The 19564-nt window shown below is 42.4% G+C and overlaps 1 protein-coding gene across 1 annotated transcript in view; it reads left to right on the forward strand.

Annotated features, from left to right (window-relative positions):
• Window positions 1-322: 322 nt before the first annotated feature.
• Window positions 323-19564, forward strand: part of RNF128 (ring finger protein 128) — a 46138-nt gene continuing 26896 nt past the window's right edge. Inside the window, exon 1 of the mRNA XM_038417250.2 lies at window positions 323-841. Coding sequence (XP_038273178.1) covers window positions 409-841 — 433 coding nt within the window. The 5' untranslated portion in view covers window positions 323-408. The remainder of the gene's footprint in view (window positions 842-19564) is intronic.

Below are 19564 nucleotides of genomic sequence, written 5' to 3' on the forward strand. Positions count from 1 at the left end.
GAAGGGTATCAGTTTGCCCCCCCGGGGGTGATAGGCTGTGGGTGGCGGAGGGGTATCAGTGCAGCCCCCCCCGGTGATGGGGCGACGGTGGCGGAGGGCTATGAGTGCACCCCCCCCGGAGGTGATGGGCTGTGGGAGGCGGAGGGATATCAGTGCGGCCCCCCCCCCCGGTGATGGGGTGACGGTGGCGGAGGGCTATCAGTGCACCCCCCCGGGGGTGATGGGGCGTTTGGCGGCGGAGGGGTACGTTCCACGCACTCCCCGGCCAGCGGCCGAGCTCCTTCTCCCTCCGTCCCCGCGGGGGCGGACGCGGGCGGGGCGGGGCGGGGCGGGCCCGGCGGCGGTGAGGGGCTGAGGTGCTGGGCGCGCAGCGGCTCAGGAGCTGCGGCGCGAGGCCGTGCGGGTGGCATGCTGTCCTCGGCCGCGCTGCTGGCGCTGGGCGCGCTGCTGTGGCTGGGCCCGCAGCCCCTGGGCCGGGCGGCCGCCGCCCAGGCCGTGTGGAGCGCCTGGCTGAACGTGTCGTGGCGGGAGCCCGGCGGCGGGGGGAACCGCAGCGGCTGGAACGCGAGCGAGAGCGGCTTCTTCGGGCAGGACTCGCCGCTGCAGCGGGCGGCCGGGCTCCTGGTGCAGCCCGACGGGGCCGACGGCCTCCACGCCTGCAGCCCGCTCACCAACTTCAGCGAGGCGGGCGCCGGCCAGGCCTGGCTCGCGCTCATCCAGCGCGGCGGCGGCTGCACCTTCGCTGACAAGATCCGCCTGGCCGCCGAGCGGGGCGCGGCGGGGGCCGTGATCTACAACTACCGGGGCACGGGCCGCGAGGTGCTGCCTATGTCGCACCCGGGTGAGTGACGCGCGGGCTGGGGAAGGGGCCTCCCGGCGCGGCCCTCGGTGACTGCGGGGGAGCGTCCCCGCCAGGCGCGCTGCGCCCCCCCCCCCCCGCCGTCCCTTCTAGCGCGCTCTGGCTCCCTGTCCCCTGGGCTGGGCTCTGCTCCCCGGGCTTCCTTCTCGCATGGCAACGGTGCTGCTGGGGCAAGCCCGGCTCGAGACTTCCCCCTCTGGAGACAGGCCTCCCGCTTCGCGAGGCAGGGCTCGGCCTCCAGGGGTGAGGGTCGGTGCTGCGTTCTGGGACTCACGCCGAGCACCCGAAGGGGGCGTGGGGCGCTGTGCAAGCGCGCGGGGGGGGGGGGGGGGCCGTGCAAGCTGAACGCAGGTGGCTAAGCGGGCAGCAAAGCCGCTGCTGCTTGCTGTAATAATGAATGAGCCGCTGGCCGCCTAGAGTGAGCGGTCTTCAGCGGAGCTCGGCTCTTTCGCCCCCTCCCCGAGAGCGAGCTCTTCAGGAGCTTCGCTAAGGTCTGAACCGAGGGCGTTTGCCATATGCTAATGGGAAGGAGAATCCGCTCGGCGGCCGCGCGTGCAGGGAGTCCAAAGGGCACCAGGTGGTCGTTCGAGTGGATTCCAAGGCTTGGGAGCATGGGGAGCCGGGGTGGAGGTTGGGAGAACTTGGGAGGCAAGTAGGAGCGTGACCTTGATGTAGAAAGGCTAAGAGTCATCGCAGAGGAGGACTTGTGGCACCTTAGAGACTAACCAATTTATTAGAGCATGAGCTTTAGTGAGCTACAGCTCACTGCATCCGATGAAGTGAGCTGTAGCTCCCGAAAGCTTATGCTCTAATAAATTGGTTAGTCTCTAAGGTGCCACAAGTCCTCCTTTTCTTTTTTGCGAATACAGACTAACACGGCTGCTGCTCTGAAAGCAGTCCTCGCAGAGACTCTTTCAGGGTAGCAGCCGTGTTAGTCTGTATCCGCAAAAAGAAAAGGAGGACTTGTGGCACCTTAGAGACTAACCAATTTATCTGAGCATAAGCTTTCGTGAGCTACAGCATTCTGCATCCGATGAAGTGAGCTGCAGCTCGCGAAAGCTTATGCTCAAATAAATTGGTTAGTCTCTCAGGTGCCACAAGAACTCCTTTTCTTATTTCAGAGACTAAAATAGGGTGGACAGGAAGGCTGTCTTGGCAGCTGTGGCTTGGACTGAAAGTGGAATTTTTGAGTGGGACAAGCCAGACATATGGGGGGATGGACTACTGTCCCAGCAATAAGATAGAATGGAAGAGTTTTGGGGGACAACTTCCTAGGAGTAGGAATTCTGAGGGTTGGATTCGGGGCGGGGGGCAGAGCTGGGGTAGAATAATGATGGTCAGGTGTTGCCAAGACTGCAAGCATGGGGGAATGGTGGTGGTGCCATAAGGGGAAAAGGAGGAAGCTGGAAGGAGGGTTAATGAACATTCTAGCTCTTGATTTTGAAAATGATTTTCTGAATACAAATTGCTGCAGTCCTGAGTCTCCAGATGGCTCCAGTGCTTACTGCTCAGAACTTCCCAAACTTGTAGCAGAGTGAAAAGCTGTCCCTGGCTAACACTTGGTTTTCAGCAGGGTGTTGGCCAGGGACTGATGGCATCTTTAGTCTGGTTAGTTTAGTCCCCTCGAGTGATTTTGATTTACTTCAAAAGACAGTAAGTCCTCATGCTGACATGTCTGTTACTCTTTCCTGAACTCATACTAATTTATCGGCCTAAACATAGCTTGCTGTTCAAGGCATTTTGTTGAATTTCTAATTTAATACATAAGTTTTAAATACCTGAGCAGGTTGCTGCTGAGTTCTCTGGGCTGGGAGAGCTGTGCACTGTCATATGGCAGCATGTGTTCAGACTTATGGACTGGGGGTGGGAATTGTTTAGTTCTTTTTGCTCCTAATCTAGTTAAATGTGCTTAGTCTGCTTTTCAGTCTTTCTACCTAAGGAGAAAGAGAGAGGCTGATTTCTCCTCCAGACATTTCTATTTTTAGTCACAGTTTTCCCTGCATCCCACACAACAATCAATTCTGAATGGAATTAGTGTGGGTCCCACCCTTTGATCTTCATGTAAAATCATTTTATGCCTCACAACTTGTCCCTTGCCAGGTTGAGTTGTGTTTCCAGTACAAGTATCAAGCCTTTTTAAAGCAAATTTACCTTCTGCAGAAGTTGATGACTTAGGTTCCCTTCACTTGCCACAGAAAGCTTCCTATTTTCCACTGGTGAATGGGGGGTTTTCCCCCCAAACTCCTCATTTTTCAAATGAAGACTTAACAGTTTGATCATCATGGTAGTACAGTCAAGCTGATATTTCATGGGAAGATAACTTAAGTTTGAGCACCAGAGTGGACATTAAGACTCTAGTAATGGAAAAAGTAGACACTTCAAAGGAAGTTCTTTTAAGAACCTAATATTGTAAAGTTTCAGAGCAGCAGCCGTGTTAGTCTGTATTCGCAAAAAGAGAAGGAGTACTTGTGACACCTTAGAGACTAACATATTTATTTGAGCATAAGCTTTTGTGAGCTACAGCTCGCTTCGTCGGATGCAGAATGCTGTAGCTCACGAAAGCTTATGCTCAAATAAATTTGTTAGTCTCTAAGGTGCCACAAGTACTCCTTTTCTTTTTGTTAATATTGTAAAGCGTTAACCTAGCAAACTGAAACAAAAACAGGGTGGTTTAAAACAAGGCCTGAGAAAGACCTGGTGAAAATGGGGAAAGATTATTTCTTCACTCTTTAAGTGTTAAGGATAAATGGCATTTGTGTGGCTTTTTCCTGTGTATTTTTCACAAAGCACTCTTGAGGTTTCAGTCTTCTAAGTTCCTGGACTTAGAGAAGATAAATACAGTCATTCTGCTTTTTATCCTCTGTGATCTATAGATGAAGTTGGGGGGTGTGAAGAATGTGCACGCATGTGCAGGTAGCAATTTAAATCAACAAATACACTGGTGACCCAGGGTTTTCCAAAAGTCCTCTTAAGAATCTTTATTGTACACCCAGAATCCACATAAACATCTATGAGATGAAGAGTTAAATGCAGGATGGTCCCATGGGCCGGATGTGGCCCACGGGCTGTAGTTTGCCCACTTCTGGTGTAAAGACTAATGTGGCCCAAACAGACGTGCTAGAGCATGGGCTTAAGTAAGGCAATGTTCTTAAGACTGGGAATAAACAAGAGTAGCAGTCATTAACAGATCACCCTTAGTTTGGCATCTACTTGTATCTGTAGCAAGATGTATTAAGTGAAGGTAGTGAAGAATGTTTAACATGAACTTACAATAAAATTTAGTGGCAGGTGAGGATGAAAGTGAAATAAGGAGAACTGTCTGCTATTCGATCACTGCACATGTAACCTTACAACAAAACATGGACTTTGTGCACTTTCTAGTTCTTGAAATGAAACGTCCCAACAATGTGTCTGGGTTCTGACCTGAGGGGATTGGTCATTAGATTTGAAAAGAGAACTTTGGTTCTTCAGTACCTGCACCTTGAACGTTGTTCACCTAGATCACTGAACAGCCATCAGAGAGCAGCTACTTTTGATCACGGCTGACCTCTTAAACCAGTGTCCCAGGGATAGGAGCATCTCCTTACTAAACTGTTTAACCAGCCAGTCTCCTCCATGCCAGATTTTTCTTAAAATCCCAGTAGATGGAGACTTGGTTAGCTTAATTGAACAAGCTGCTGTTCTCCATGGTGTGTGCTGTGCTTGAAAGATCTTCTCCCTCCCCTTTGCCCCTAGGGTGTAGTTTTGAGTTTTAGGCCCAGGGACTCATGCCACAATTGTTCAAGGTGGTGATCCAGCATGATTCATTATGTGCCCTGGGGTATATTGCAACTTGCAAGCCCAAGCATGGACAAAAAATAGAACAGGCAGTTCTAAACCAGTTGATTCCAGTCTTTTTGTCTGAAGCTGTCCCTCTGTAGTAATTGCCTTATGGTACCTCATGAATCCTTGCACTGTGCCATGACAATTGCTGCACCTAATCTGTGGTGCTGCCATTCTCTCTTCTTGTGTTTTGTCTGACTGTTTTGTCTCCTAGTTCTCACTGTTTCTACTTCATTACCTTTCCTGAGTCTTCTGATCTCTTTAAATTTGTTAGTCTCTAAGGTGCCACAAGTACTCCTTTTCTGATCTCTTCTCTCTCCCTACCCTCCAGTGATCTCCTCTGCTTTTTCTGTTATCAGTCTTCCAACTGCTGTATTTCCTGTGTCTCTGCCCCTGACAGTGCTGGCCTTTCTCTTCTCTTCCCAATTACCCTGCTTGCTGGGGACAGTGAATGTTTGTCTGTTCCCCAGCAGAGGGTAGGAATGTGGAGGAAGTGGTGCATGGAGCTCTGGTGATTCTGTCTGGTTCAGTGAAACTTTGTTGACAAGGCAACAGAAGAAGCAGTGTCCTCTGCAAAGAGGGAAGGGGATGGCAATGTATCACTGTTTGTTCTTTGAGGACAGAATAGCAGAAAAGTAAAGAGGAAGTGAAGTTAAGACATTAAAATGCAGTTCTTTTTTTTTAAGAAAAGAAGAGGAGAAATATGTATTTTAATAGTTCTTACCCCTGTATGTAGTCAGTCCTGTCTGCTGACTTGGGGGACAAATCTGCAACTGTTAGCGGTTTACAGCAGTACACAGAAGGAACTAGATTTTGTTCCTTCTACTGCATCACTAACAGAATAATTTGAGCTCAGTCAGCTATCTGTCCATGTCTACTAATGATCCTATGGGCACAATCTGACCCATAGAATCTTTATTACAGGTGGTGATGCTTGGGAAGAAAAGAAACCAGTTCGACTCTTATTCCAGGCCCAACTTCTGGGTCTGACAGTTGGAAAAAACGCTTGTAAATGAAGCGAGTATATTTCATATGGAATTACTGCCAACCTGAAATGGACCCAGTAATGCCATATCTAGAATTACACTTGGAGCAAGAAGGTGGACTGAAACAGGGAAGGAAAAACATGTACAGAAATAGCTTACTCACGAAGTCCTAGGATTTTTACCTCATAATTTCCCACCTTGTGTATCACTGGTGTGACTCCCTTAAGAGGGAGTAACAATGGGAATCCTAGTGTAGAGATTACCAGGATTTTGCTCATTGTCATCTGGGGCTTCTCCAAAGGCCAACTTTGTGTAAGTAAACTTTCAGCTCATTTTTTGTTGAAACCTAAATAAATAGTAAATTGGAGAAGTGCAGCTCCATGATATTTGAAACTAAAAGCTCACATATTCTGATTTGATTCTAAATTTATTGTAGGCATGCATGGAACAGTGACTGAAATAACTTAATCTGCCTTTGCTAGCATGAAATAGACTATTGCAGACAGCGCTTCTGGGAAGACATTGGTTCAGGGCACTAATGCAGCCACACTGAGGGAGAATTGGAGCAGGTGGGGGGAATAGATTTCAGCTGAGGAACTGATGGTAAAAACAGGTGGGTCTGAAGTTAACTATTGTTGCTGACTCAAGAATATGCAAACCGTCTTCCTGTCCGCTAAGAGGTTATGGATGGAAGCTTTCATTTACTGTCAGACAAAGAACAAAAGCCCTCTTGGATGGACTTGCACATGAGTAATGTAAAATACATTGACTCTTCTCTCCTTCACAGGATCTCTGCTGCCACGAAACTTTCCAACTCCTGATATAGGCTTATTTTCTAGACGTGCAATAAACTGTATTTTTTCCCATTGATTATCAAACTTATCTTTTGAGGTAGCATTCTTATTTAGAGGCTCAAATGTTACTAGTACATCTTAGTAACTTTTTTATTTTTAGTCATTTCACTTTGAGGCTTGCATTATTTAATTACTGTGCACACATTGAGAGGGCTAGATTAATTCTGTTTTGTTTGCATCAGTCCAATATCTAGAAATTAATGGTACATCAGTTTGTCAAAATTACCATTAAAAACACACACAATACAAAAATAGCCAAATCAGATATATCCTACCTAATACCTCCTAGTATCTAAAATGTCAAGGATTTAATGGAGTCTGTCATATTTATTTAGTAACTTTGTAAGTATTGTCTCTTATCAACAAGTAAACGTCAGTTTTAATTATACTCATTTCATGATGATGGTAACTTCCTGTAGCAGGCTGAACATGGTTTCAAAGTATAATATTATGGGCTGGTAATTGCTGACCTCTGTAACATATATTGGCCTTCAAAAGCAAACATATGATTGGGGAAAGATTGAAACCGAGCAAGACCAAAGTACATAAAATGAGTTCAGTTAATTTTAAAGGGGTCTTTAATAGACTTGAGCGAACCAGAATGTTAAGTGGTTTTCCTGTCAGGGTACATTAATAGCTGTGGAAATTCCTTAAGTGTTAAGAGTAATATGTCTTGAAGATCTGCAAAGAAAGTACAATGTGATCTTTTTTATTTTTAACTTCCTTCTTCCAATGCTCGGATCATGACTGTTGGCCTTGAATGATGGATCATCTGGCTTTGTGAGTGCTATACCTGAGGGGGCCTGAGCAGACATTGGCTAAAAAATAACCAACAAATGTATCAAGGAAAGAATGCTAGCCAAGCACGGGTGTTGCTGTCATGAAGCGCAAAAGTCAAGAGGCACAGTTTTTAGGGTATCCTATATTAACAAACTAGGATTAAAAAGGACCTGAGAGCCTAAACTTGTATGAATATATGAAAAAGAAGCTGGTGAGGTTAAAACCTTTAATGCCAGTAGTAAAACTTATACTGAAGGGATTAATTGCCACAAGCAAAAACAGCATACCATCTCTTAAGTTACTAGAGGAAGCAGTAGTCAGCAAGAAGACTAGCTGTGTCCTGTTCAGGCTTGTTATGAAGCATGTTTTTTAGAAACAAGCAGTAAAGGAAACTAAACTCTAAAAGAGAGAAGGATTGAGATCTGTGGTAAGTATTGATTGGTATATCCTAAAGTAGCCTGTTTTTTTAACACTTTGTGAATGGTAAATAAACAATCCTTTGCTCCTTTTGAAAGAGAGCAGAATCATAGAAATGTAAGGCTGGAAGGGACCTCAAGATGTCATCTGGTCAACCCACCATGCTGAGGCAGGACCAAGTATAATTATGCCATCCTTGACTGGTGTTAGTCTAAGCTGTTACTAAAAACCTCCAATGACAGGGATTCCACAACCTTCCTTGAAATCCTGTTCAGTAATAACTTATCTTTATAGTTAGTCTTTCCTAGTATCTAACCTAAATCTCCCTTGCTTCAGAGTAAGCTGATTACTTCTTGTCCTACCGTCAGTGAACGTGGAGAACAATTGATTGCCATCCTCTTTATAATAGCCTTAACATATTGAAGACTATCGGGTCCCCCCTCAATCCTCTTTCTCAAGACTAAACATATCCAGATTTTTCACCTTTCCTCATAGGTCAGGTTTTCTAAATCTTTTATCATTTTTGTTGCTCTCCTCTGGATTCTCTCCACTTTGTCCACATATTTCCTAAATTGTGGTGCCCAAAACCACACAGTATTCCAGCTGAGGCCTCATCAAGACCAAGCCTTACCTTCCATGTCTTACATATGACAGTCCTGTTAATACACACCCAAATTATACTGGTCTTTCTTGCAGCTGCATCACACTGTTGATTCATAGCCAATTTGTGATCCACTGTACCTTGCAGATCCTTTTCAGCACTACCACTGCCTAGCCAGTTATTCCCCATCTTTGTAGTTGTGCATTTGATTTTTAAATGTAGTACTTCTCGCTTGTCTTTATTTCATCTTGCTGATTTCATACAGTTTCTCCAATTTGTCAAGGTTATTTAGAATTCTTATCCTGTCCTCCAGAGTGCTAGCTATCCCTCCCAGCTTTCATCCACAGATTTTATAAACGTACTCTGCTCCACTATCTAAGACGCTAATGAAAATGTAGAACGGTACTGGACCCAGGACTGATGCCTGTAGGACCTCACTAGATCCATCCTCCCCATCTGATAGCAAACCATTGATAACTACTCTTCAAGTACAGTCTTTCAAGCAGTTATGCACCCACATTAGGAATACCCTAGAGACTTGGAAAATGGAGTTGTCTGTCAATGTCAAATGTGACTACCCTCATCTGCCTCAGCCATGGCTTGGTGTGGTTTCTTTGCATGGCTCTGTGCTTATACCAGACACAGCTGATTCAGAAAGAACACAACTGGATCCAGAACTGAGTTCTTCTCTGCACCACGTAAAAGCCTACTTGTGAAAGTTTTCACTTATCTTGAGCTTGTAACTTCTTGTGTCCACAGATAGCTGTCATATAAATATTAATTACAATGTCTGAGCCAAGTACAGTATAAGGTGGCTTCTCCACAGCATGGATGAGCCAAAACGTTGCAGCTGCAGTAGGTTCTCAGCTGTCTGTTCCAGTGCAGTGCCTTGTGTTTGGGGAAATTTCCCCAAGGAGTCTGTACCCAGCACAGTTGATGGATATTATTATAGCATGAGTTTTCAGACTCTTTGAATGCACTGGTACTGCCCAAAGTGTGGTTATGGTGGTTTAGCTGTACTAAAGCAGTTATGTCAAACACGGTTGCTCTTTGGATTTACTAAACTGTTGCAATGACAAGTGATGAAATAAAAAATGTAACAAAGTCACAGATACTCTAAGTATTTACTAACCTAGTGGTAGGGTATATTGGTCTTTCGCCAACTGCATCACATTGTTGGCTCATACCTTGCAAATCCTACGTAGCCTAACAGATTGATAACACTGCATATAGTTTTGAACATGCCAGCAAACGTTGTTTGACTGTAGTAAGAGACTTGGGAAGCCATTCCAGTAGTGTATCTTTCAGTTGAACCTGCATATTGTCTAGGTGCTGTAGGATGTAGAGAAACTCACTGTGACAAAGCAAACTGTCTCTGGCTAATAACTCCTGGAGGAGTAAGCCAGAGGAGATTCAAGAGAATTCAGTTACTGTACTGATTGATTAGAAAACAATGAAAGTGATTTGTTGTTTGTAGTGGAATTTTTAATTGCATCTCTGAAGAGGTATACAAGAAACAATTTGGCTTATTTCTGTGAGTCCTAGATAATATTTAGGTTGAATGAAAGCTTGATCCAATAACTGAATTATACGTAGCTCATCACAATGTTGGAAGAAATATTGGTGGTGGTGAACTTAATCTCATTTGAACAGAATAAATAGTATATTCACTAACTGAGTAGTTTTGGCTTTGTAGAAGAGCTATCAGAAGGGAGTATTGAACAGGCTCCATGAACTTTATAAGTTTCTCCAGAGGATTTTTTAAAATTCTGTTCACTAGACAGGAAAGGCAATGCTTTAACCTTGTAAATTTCACTGAAGAAAAGGCAATGAGCTGTCTATAGAACACCCTGTCTTCAGACTTTGAAATCTCCAGCTAAAATATTATTCTTACAATGCAGTAAAGGATGACGTTTTAAACATTAGTAAAGTTAGGCCCTGGCTCTTCGTGTCAAACTATAGTAACGTTTGTATTAACATACCATTGAGAGACGAGATATTTTTGTTAATTGTGAGATTCATCTCACAAGTGATCACTTATAGTTCAGTTTAATCAAATCTGAGAAATACTGTTGGAGACTATATGGAAAATCACAGAACATGACGTATCCCCTTCTCTCTCCTCTCCAGCACTTGTGGAAATGACTTTCCCTAACTATTGTAAATCAATGTATTGGTGGGCTATGAAGGTAACCTAGCAGAATAATCTTTCTAGGCAAACAAGGGTGGCGGCAGTAGCAGCAACAGCAAATATGTATAATATATGCTCCAGCCAAGTTAGAAGTTTTGTTTTGTACCCATTGAAATCTCTAGGATTAAAATGCAGGACTTAAACGCCTTATTGTGTATGCCATTCCTACAGAATGCTGACTCAAAAACAAAAAGATCCCTCACTAAGCCAGTTCAGTTGCACTTTGAGTGCTCACTGGATTGTCCCTTGTGCAGCTTCTGAAATGAGCTGAAGCACTTTTTAGGCTTTGCCTCTGTGCTTTTTAACTGCAGTGTCTTCCTAGAGAGAATTTGGAATTTAAATAAGGGGACAAAATCTATATCTCTGGGCTTGATGCAGAAATTGCTGAGTGAGGTTCTATGGCTTTTGTGCAGGAGATTTGACTAGATCATGATAATCCCTTCTGGCATTTATCTATGAATCTATAAGGCACAGAGGAAGAAGGATATCAAGGCAATTAATTCAATTTGCTGGAGTTTTTGAATCTGCATTGAGGGATGTGGGGCTCTGTCTAGGATCCTAGTTGAGTAAAAATCTAGATAAAGCTGCAGCCAAAAGCATTTTAATGCCATTGTATTTTCCTTTCCTTTTTACACATTTCTTCTATTGGCTGACACCTGACCCTTTATTGTGGCAGCCGTTCTTGTTTTACTGGAAAGTATTGCTTCTGGTAGGATGACTGTCCAGTCTCCAACTCTGGCTTTTCTTTACACTTCTGTTCAGTCTGTACCCCTACTTCAAAGCACAGAAATTGTCTGAGTGAAATCAACTTGTACTCAGAGTTTGCTATTTTACTTCTGGCAAAGAAGTACACCTCTCACAATTAATACTATACCATTGTTGGAGGGGGTTGCTTCCTGTTCCCAGATGGTGATCAATTTCTATTCTAGGTCATCCAGCTGATGTTCACTCTTCTGTTCTCCCTCTGTGTAATTCAGAAAGTGACTTAAAATGAGATGGTGACCCCTGCATTCTGAGCAAGTACTACATCTAAGATGTGCTATACTTTAACAAGGGTTGTGGTTGATTAGCCATCACTGGAAATGTTGTTTGATCTAGATTGTCTTTCTATAAGAGATGCTGTAGTTCAAACAAGAATTAATTCAGGGAAGCCTGTGGGCTGTGTTATGCAGGAGGTCAGAGCAGATAATCTTAGTGGTCATCCTGTCTTTATAATCTATAGAGCAGGACTACTGATATTTGCATGTCTTTGCTTGGTGGGGAGACTAGGACTTCAATCAGATCGCTGTTGATATCAGTTCTTTAATTTCTGATGTTTTTCTTGCTGCTGCTATTAGTGGCAATGCTGTCATCAGAAAAGTTACCTGAGTGCTACATGTCATGCAGTCATTCTGTACTGTTCCCTTTTTCTTCCCTTTTCATGCTTGCAAGTAATGATTAATGCATAGAAAGAATGGTGGAGGTGGGGGGTTAATATTTAAGCAGTTTGGTGTGACACCTCTGCGGTTGCAAGGGCACTTTTCTGTTATAGAAAAGTATAATATCTTCTCCTTCCCACACACCTGGAGTGGAGGATTTCACTAGCAACTGACCATTGAATAGTACTGCTTCTCTCTTTTTACTTGAGTGTTTCACTTCTGAGGGGTACCTTCATCTTTAAAGGGAAACTAACTTGACATATGTTTCCTTTTTAAAGGTTTCAGTTAATGCAGCTTGCTCTTGAGACCACCTGCTAGCCTTTGTTTTTTTTTTTTTTTTTTTTTAAATAACTGCATCTCTCCATTAAATATCTTTCTGTCCCTGATATATGAAGACTTGTAGGATCAGGGAACCAGACTATGCAAAGTGCCATTTACTGCACAAAGTTAACTGAAAATGGGGTGGTTTTTTCCCCTTATATTTCAATTATAGTCATCTTAGGTGGCATGTGAGCAGGGAAATACTTTTCACAAAGTGGTTTGTTTAAAACCTGGACACTATTCTAGGAGTGGGGTTCTTGGCATACTTCCAGATTGTGGCACATTTTGATCCATTTCCTTGCATCACCAACATCATAGCTTTTATCTGACAGCACTCACATCTGAAATGGTGTCACTGTCTCACCTTAGTCTGACTAAACGAGGAAAACGTACATGTTTCCCATTCCTCAGGCTCTCATCCTTGTAACAGGATGAGGGGCATCATGAAGAGTTCCTTCATTAAGCAGCTTCTGCTTCAGAAGATGTGTGAATTGGAGGCAAGTGTGTGCAGAGGTGAAATAATGTATGGCATTCTGAGTAACTTGGATACCTTGCCAAAAAAGTTTTGCCTGTCACAAGGAGATTCATGACCTGTAAAACTTAAGTTTCTGTGTCTGTTTACAGCACCAGATTTGAACACAAGATAAATCAGCGACACTGACAAGATGGTGCCTGTTTCTCCTGTACTACTGGATACCTTTCTTTCTGCTAAAACTAACATTACAGACTGATTCTAGATTTCCTGATGTGGTTCATTCTAGTTTTCATCAACAAGAATCCAGTATGGCTCTTATTATTTTGACCTGGCAAGAATATATAGGAGCAGCATTTGGGACTGATGTAATGACTTGCATTTTAGAACTGTGGGATAATATAACAAACCCTTTTTGCACGCCTGGACAGCCAGGTGTGGTGGTATGATAGGGAATTGCCAGTAGATTTAGCTGACTCTGCTGTGTAATTTATGATGTCTCTTCCTTGTAAGTGCAGAAAACGTTGTTTTGGCCTCTAGTGCTGTCTGGTTATACTGTTGGGTTTTAATCCAATAAAAATCAACCATATAATAGACTAAAGTAATCTGTCAAAATAGTGGCTTTTCTGTCTTGGGAAAACAGCACATACAGGGCACCTGCATTAGGAGCTGCACTGGTCAAGCTACATCAGGTAGATAAGGGGCAGTCAGTTTTTTTTTGTCAGGATCCACAAGGTCAAAGTATATTCAGGGTCTAGACTCTGGAGAAAATAGTTTTGAAAGAATCAATAATGGTAATAAGTAAATAAAGATTTTTGGGGTCTGTTCAAAAGTGTCTGGCAGTCCAGATTTGGCCTGGGGCCTGCCTGTTGGTATCCCAGCTTAGACTAAATTTCAAACTTAGTGATTTCAAGAGTAAGATTTAACAAGGTCACTACGTGCTTGAGGTGAGGAGGACTAGTATTACTTTGGCTAAGACCTGCTGTATTGTGCACATGTGCTGTGCTGTCATCCTTGTTTACATTTTGGTGTTTTCCCATTTTGTTGCATTCTGTAGTGTTCCTGAGCAGATTGGTTACGTGTCTTGTGGACTGAAAATGCAGTGTTGAGGTCTTGTAAGCCTGTGTACACTAGGGACATGGATGAGACCATCACACTTTTGACCTCATGCCAAAAACTTTATAAAGCGATGTCATACAGTGACTTAGCAGTAAGAGGTTCTGCTTAAACAATAGCAAAGATCTCAAACTGCACTGACAACTGTGTTGACTTTTCCATTTGCATGTGACACAACTTCGTTCTAGAATGAAAAAAATTCTTTTGTTCATTTCCTTACCTTGCCTTCAGTGCAGCAGAGAATTTCAGACATGCAGCTTGGGTGATAGAAAAAGCTCGGCTGGAGGGTTGGGGTAACAGCTTTATGACTGGTTTCAGAGTAGCAGCCGTGTTAGTCTGTATTCGCAAAAAGAAAAGGAGTACTTGTGGCACCTTAGAGACTAACAAATTTATTAGAGCATAAGCTTTCGATGAAGTGAGCTGTAGCTCACGAAAGCTTATGCTCTAATAAATTTGTTAGTCTCTAAGGTGCCACAAGTACTCCTTTTCTTTTAGCTTTATGATTGAGAGTTTCATTGGCATACTAGCACTGCGTGAAATAATGGGTTGTTGTCTTAGTAGGTTAGGTGGGTTTCCTGTGTAGCTATATTCTCTGAATATCTCTAATTTAATCTTAGCCTATATTTCTAGATTAGAAGTCCCTCTTTCTGCCAGTAATCATGCTACAGTACTTAATCTACTGTTGCAAAACACTTGCTGGCTCAAATAAATACATTCTTGAAAACATTACAGTCCACTTCTGAAGGCTCTCAGAACTGTGACAGTTGAGTCATTTGATTGGTCCTCTTCCAAACTGGCTGCATTTAATTCACTTCACAAAAAGGAGACCTTTTATTATTAAATTCTTTACATTCTGCAGGTCTTAGCTTGTTTGAACTCCAAGACACACTCTCACTACAGGATTAAAAGCTTCTTTCAGGCATTAGCTATTAGTATTCTGGTAGTGCCTGAGACATTGTACATGTACAGGAAGATGACTTTCCTAAATATCTCTAAGCTAATAGTTTCTCTGACGCTTTTTACTAAAGTGTGGTACTTGAGACTTGAACTGTGCAAATGCTTAACTTGTTAGTTCTGTTGCTGAATATATACAAGTATTTAAAGGGAGTTCAGACCCAGCTGGAATTAGTACAGGAGAGTTTCATACCAGATTAGCATTTTAATCAATATGAATATGTATATTAACAATGAGAGCTACATCAAAAATATTTTGATGTTTTGAGGATTCCATCAAATGTCTGACTTCTCACCATATGGTTAGGGCAAAAGCAAAACTTACTTTTTCCCTTTGAGGATGCAGAAACAATGTTATGAAGCACTTACACTACAAAGTGACAGCAACTTATTTGTGTTAATCATGTGGTTCAAGGAAAAGGGGTCTTCTGACACTATATGGTTACTAAAAAGAAAAGGAGTACTTGTGGCTACAGCTCACGAAAGCTTATGCTCTAATAAATTTGTTAGTCTCTAAGGTGCCACAAGTACTCCTTTTCTTTTTGCGAATACAGACTAACACGGCTGCTACTCTGAAACCTATATGATTACTGAAACCAGTAGTTATCAATAGAAGATTTGGCTGTCAGATGACAATTTCATTTGTGAAGTATTTCAAAACTTTGTCTTCATTTCATTGGAATAAAACCCCAAAATTTCAAAATTCTCCAAAAAAAAAAAAAAACTTTTAAAAGCTGCATTTTGGGTAAATCAGAGTGTTTTTGATTTTGATTTATCAAAATTCTCCGTGTAGTGGTGGTGTAGCCATGTTGGTCCCAAGATATTAGAGACAAGGTGGGTGAAGTAATATTTTTATTGGACCAACTTCTGTTGGTGAGAGAGACAAGCTTTTGAGTTTACACAGAGCTCTCTGTGTAAACTCAAAAGCTTGTCTTTCACCAACAGAAGTTGGTCTAATAAGATATTACCTCACCCACCTTGTCTCTCTATCAAAATACTATAAGTCAAAACAAATTAGCTTTACAAAGTCAACATGTTTAATTTCAAAATGCCTCCCTCTTAAAGGACTCATTAACTGCAAGTTAATTATTCACCAAGTCCTTTAATTTTAATGTCACAGATAAGAGACTTCAGTATCATCCCCTGAGTATTCAGATGCATTTTGCAGTGTTATCCATGAGTATTGCATAACAAGGAGTGCCAGCCAAATCTTAGCCTTTTCATTTCTCCTCAAAGATGTTGAGTTGGATGGGTAACTTTGTCCTGGGAAGCAGTGACTCTGAACAAGATTTGGGGGTGGTGGCAAATCACTTGAATGTGAACTCTCAGTGCAATGCTGTGGCAAATAGGGCCAATGAAATCTTTAGATGCATAAACAAAGAAATCTTGAGTAGAAGTAGCGCTGTTGTTTTACTTTTGTATTTGGCACTGGTGTGGCTGCTGCTGGAATATTGCATCCAGTTCTGGTGTCATTAGTTCTAGAAGAATTGTTCATCGGAGAGGGTGCAGAGAAGAGCCATGAGAATGGTTAAAGGATCAGAAAACATGCTTTTATAGTGATTTTGAGTTTCTTGGGTTAGCCTTTGGCAAATTGTTCCAATTGTTATGGTGGATACTCCATTGCTGGCAATTTTTAAATCAAGATTGGATGTTTTTCTAAAAGAGATGCTTTAGGAATTATTTTGGGGAAGTTTTATGGCCTGTCAGGTTCCATCTGGCCTTAGAATCTATGATGTTCTCATTATATTAGGAACACATACTAATGCTAATGATTCCATGGTTAGCCTTAGAAATACAAGGTCCGATCGTTGTTCAGTGACTGTATGTTTTCAAATTTAATTTCTAGATCTTAATGCATTTCTTAAATGCAGTAAAGTTACTAACCTATTATGCTGCTACCAAAAATAGTGTGTAACTCTGAAGTAGGAATGTTGATTAGCTGTTCCTGAGAGGTTAATAGGTGGGTATCTTCCCTCTTCTTACCCCCCCCCCATGGAAAAACTTCATGTATAAGCAGTGCTGCGATTTGTATGTATTAATGAATGCATGAAGAGTAAAAACATACCATTTCAGTAAAGGTTTTCTGAAAGGAAAACTGAAGTGAATGTTTCAGATAGCAGATATTTGCTAGAGAATATATTGACTTTTCACGTCATTAGGGAAACATTTATCTCTGACAATTCTCTGGGAGTTAAATTTTTCTAATACTTGTCATGAAGCTCCATTGAATTGTGTTACATAATGTACTGAAGTTACCCATATGAATGAATGTTATAGGAACGCTGTTTGAGAGCTAAATGGTGATGATTAGATCTTATTTCAGCATCCTACAGCAAAAGGAATAGACCTGAAAATGCAACAACAAACTTGATTTTTAACTATTTACAATCATGTAAGGAAGATGTTACATACATGAAGCTTTTCAGTTATGAGGAGAACAAGAAAGTCTTGTTACCTGCTGTTAAATTGGGTGCATAGTCTGGAGGTGGAAATGTGCTGGATTCAACCTGTAGAAGCCTGCACTAGAGTGTGGCAAAACTTCAGCACAGAAACTTCAGCATGGAAAGTACACGGCTATAGCAACTCCCTCTTTTCTCTTGACGAAAAATATGCCTAGCAAAGCAGAAAGTATCTCAAAGGGATAGTCATTACAAAAGCAAGACTGAGTGAAGTTTAAACAGAATAACAACATACAGAAAAGCTGTGTTATTGAGCACTTTACCAATTGGAAAGCTCTAGAAACCAGCATTTTGGGGTCTGGAGCCAGGCAGCGCACACCTCAGGTCGCTCCCTGCAAGTGGCAACATGTCCCTCCCGCTCCTAGGAGGAAGAATGGCCATGGGGGCTCAGTGCGCTGCCACGGGCTCCATGCACTGCTCCTGGCCTGAGCATTGGCTCCACAGCTCCCATTGGCCAGGCACCAGGGCCAATGGGAGCTGTGGGGGTGAGGCCTGGAGGTGGAAGCCGTGTGCAGAGCCACCTGGCCATGCCTCTACCTAGGAGCAGCAGGGACATGTCGCTGCTTGCAGAGCACTGCCCGGATCAGGCATCCTGCGCTTTCTCTCATGCCCCAATGCTCAGCCCCAAGCCCCCTCCCACATCCAAACTCCCTCCCTCAATTGGTAAGTGTAAATCAATTTATTCCAAAACCACCTGTACTGACACCTCAACCTGGGACAGTCCCTCATATTTGTCACCTAAAAAAGAATGGTTCGTGTGTGGCCATCACATTTTTTTCAGTGAAAACCAATGCAGAAAATTCATTTAGCTTCTCTACAATGACCTTGTCTTCCTTGAGTGTTCCCTAAGCACCTCGATTGTCCAGAGGCCACACTGATTGTTTTGCAGGCTTCCTGCTTTTGATGTACTTAAAATAATTTGCTGTTAGTTTGAGTCTTTTGCTCGCTGCTTTTCAGATTCTTTTTTGGCTTGCCTAATTATACTTTACTTGCCAGAGTTTATGCTCCTTTCTATTTTCCTTAGTTGAATTTGACTTCTAATTTTTTAAGGATGCCTTTTTGCTTCTTACTGCTGCTTTTACTCTGTTTAGCCATGGTGGCATTTTTTGGTCCTCTTACAGTTCATTTTAATTTGGGGTATACATTTAATTTGAGCCTCTTATGTTTTTTAAAAGTTTCCATGCAGCTGGCAGGCATTTCACTCTTGACTGTTCCTTTTAATTTCCATTTAATTAGCTTCCTCATTTTTGTGTAGGTCCTTTCTGAAGTGTAATGCTACTGTGGTCATCTTCTTTGATATTCACACACCCTCCCAGCCCCAAGGATGTTAAATTTAATTATATTATGGTTACTGTAACCGAGCGGTTCAGCTGTTTTTTGCTTGTTGGACCAGATCACATGCTCCACTTAAGACTAAATCAAGAATTGCCTCTCCCTTTGTAGGTTTCAGGACTAGCTGTTCCAAGAAGCAGTTATTAATGGTGTCTAGAAACTTTTATTTCTGCATTCCGTCCTGAGATTACATGTACCCGGTCAATATGGGGATAGTTGAAATCCCCCATTATTATGGAGCTTTCTATTTTTATAGCCTCTCTAATTTCCCTGAGCATTTCACAATCACCATCCTGGTCATGTGGTCAGTAGTCTATTCCTACTGCTCTGTTCTTATTATTCAAGCATAGAATTTGTCCATAGAGATTCTATGGTAGTTTGATTTAACATTTTTAATATATTAGATTCTGTTTTGTTTCATGTATAGTGCTACTCCTCCACCAGCATAACCTATTCTGTCCATTCCTATATATTGTGTACCCTGTTATGCGTCCCATTGATTGTCGTCATTCCATCAAGTTTCTGTCATGGCTGTTATGTCAATATCCTCATTTAATATCAGGCACTCAGATTCGCCCATCTTGGTATTTTGACTTCGAGCATTTGTATACAGCACTTATAAAATTTGTCACTTTTTGGTTGTCTGCCTTCATGTAATGTAATTGATCAGGGACTCTCTTTTTCATTTAACTGTTTCTCTTCGGTTCCTACCTATACTTTATCAATTTTTATCCTCACCTTTTGTCTAGGATATAGAGAATCCTGGTTAATAGATCCTCCCCTATGGGATATCTCTATCAAACCATGTGAGACTAAGTTTTGGTCCTTATTTGCCTAACTCTGAACAGCTTTCTGTGTTGATTTGTTTTTGTCATAGCCTGTTACTCATTCTCTCTGTAGCTGAACTTAGGAAAGCTGCAATCCTTTTTTTTGAGGGACTTGACCTGTACTTAATCACTATCTACTTGTAACACTTAATTAA

This window comes from Dermochelys coriacea, chromosome 9, assembly GCF_009764565.3.
Source record: "Dermochelys coriacea isolate rDerCor1 chromosome 9, rDerCor1.pri.v4, whole genome shotgun sequence".
Taxonomy (NCBI): Eukaryota; Metazoa; Chordata; order Testudines; family Dermochelyidae; genus Dermochelys; species Dermochelys coriacea.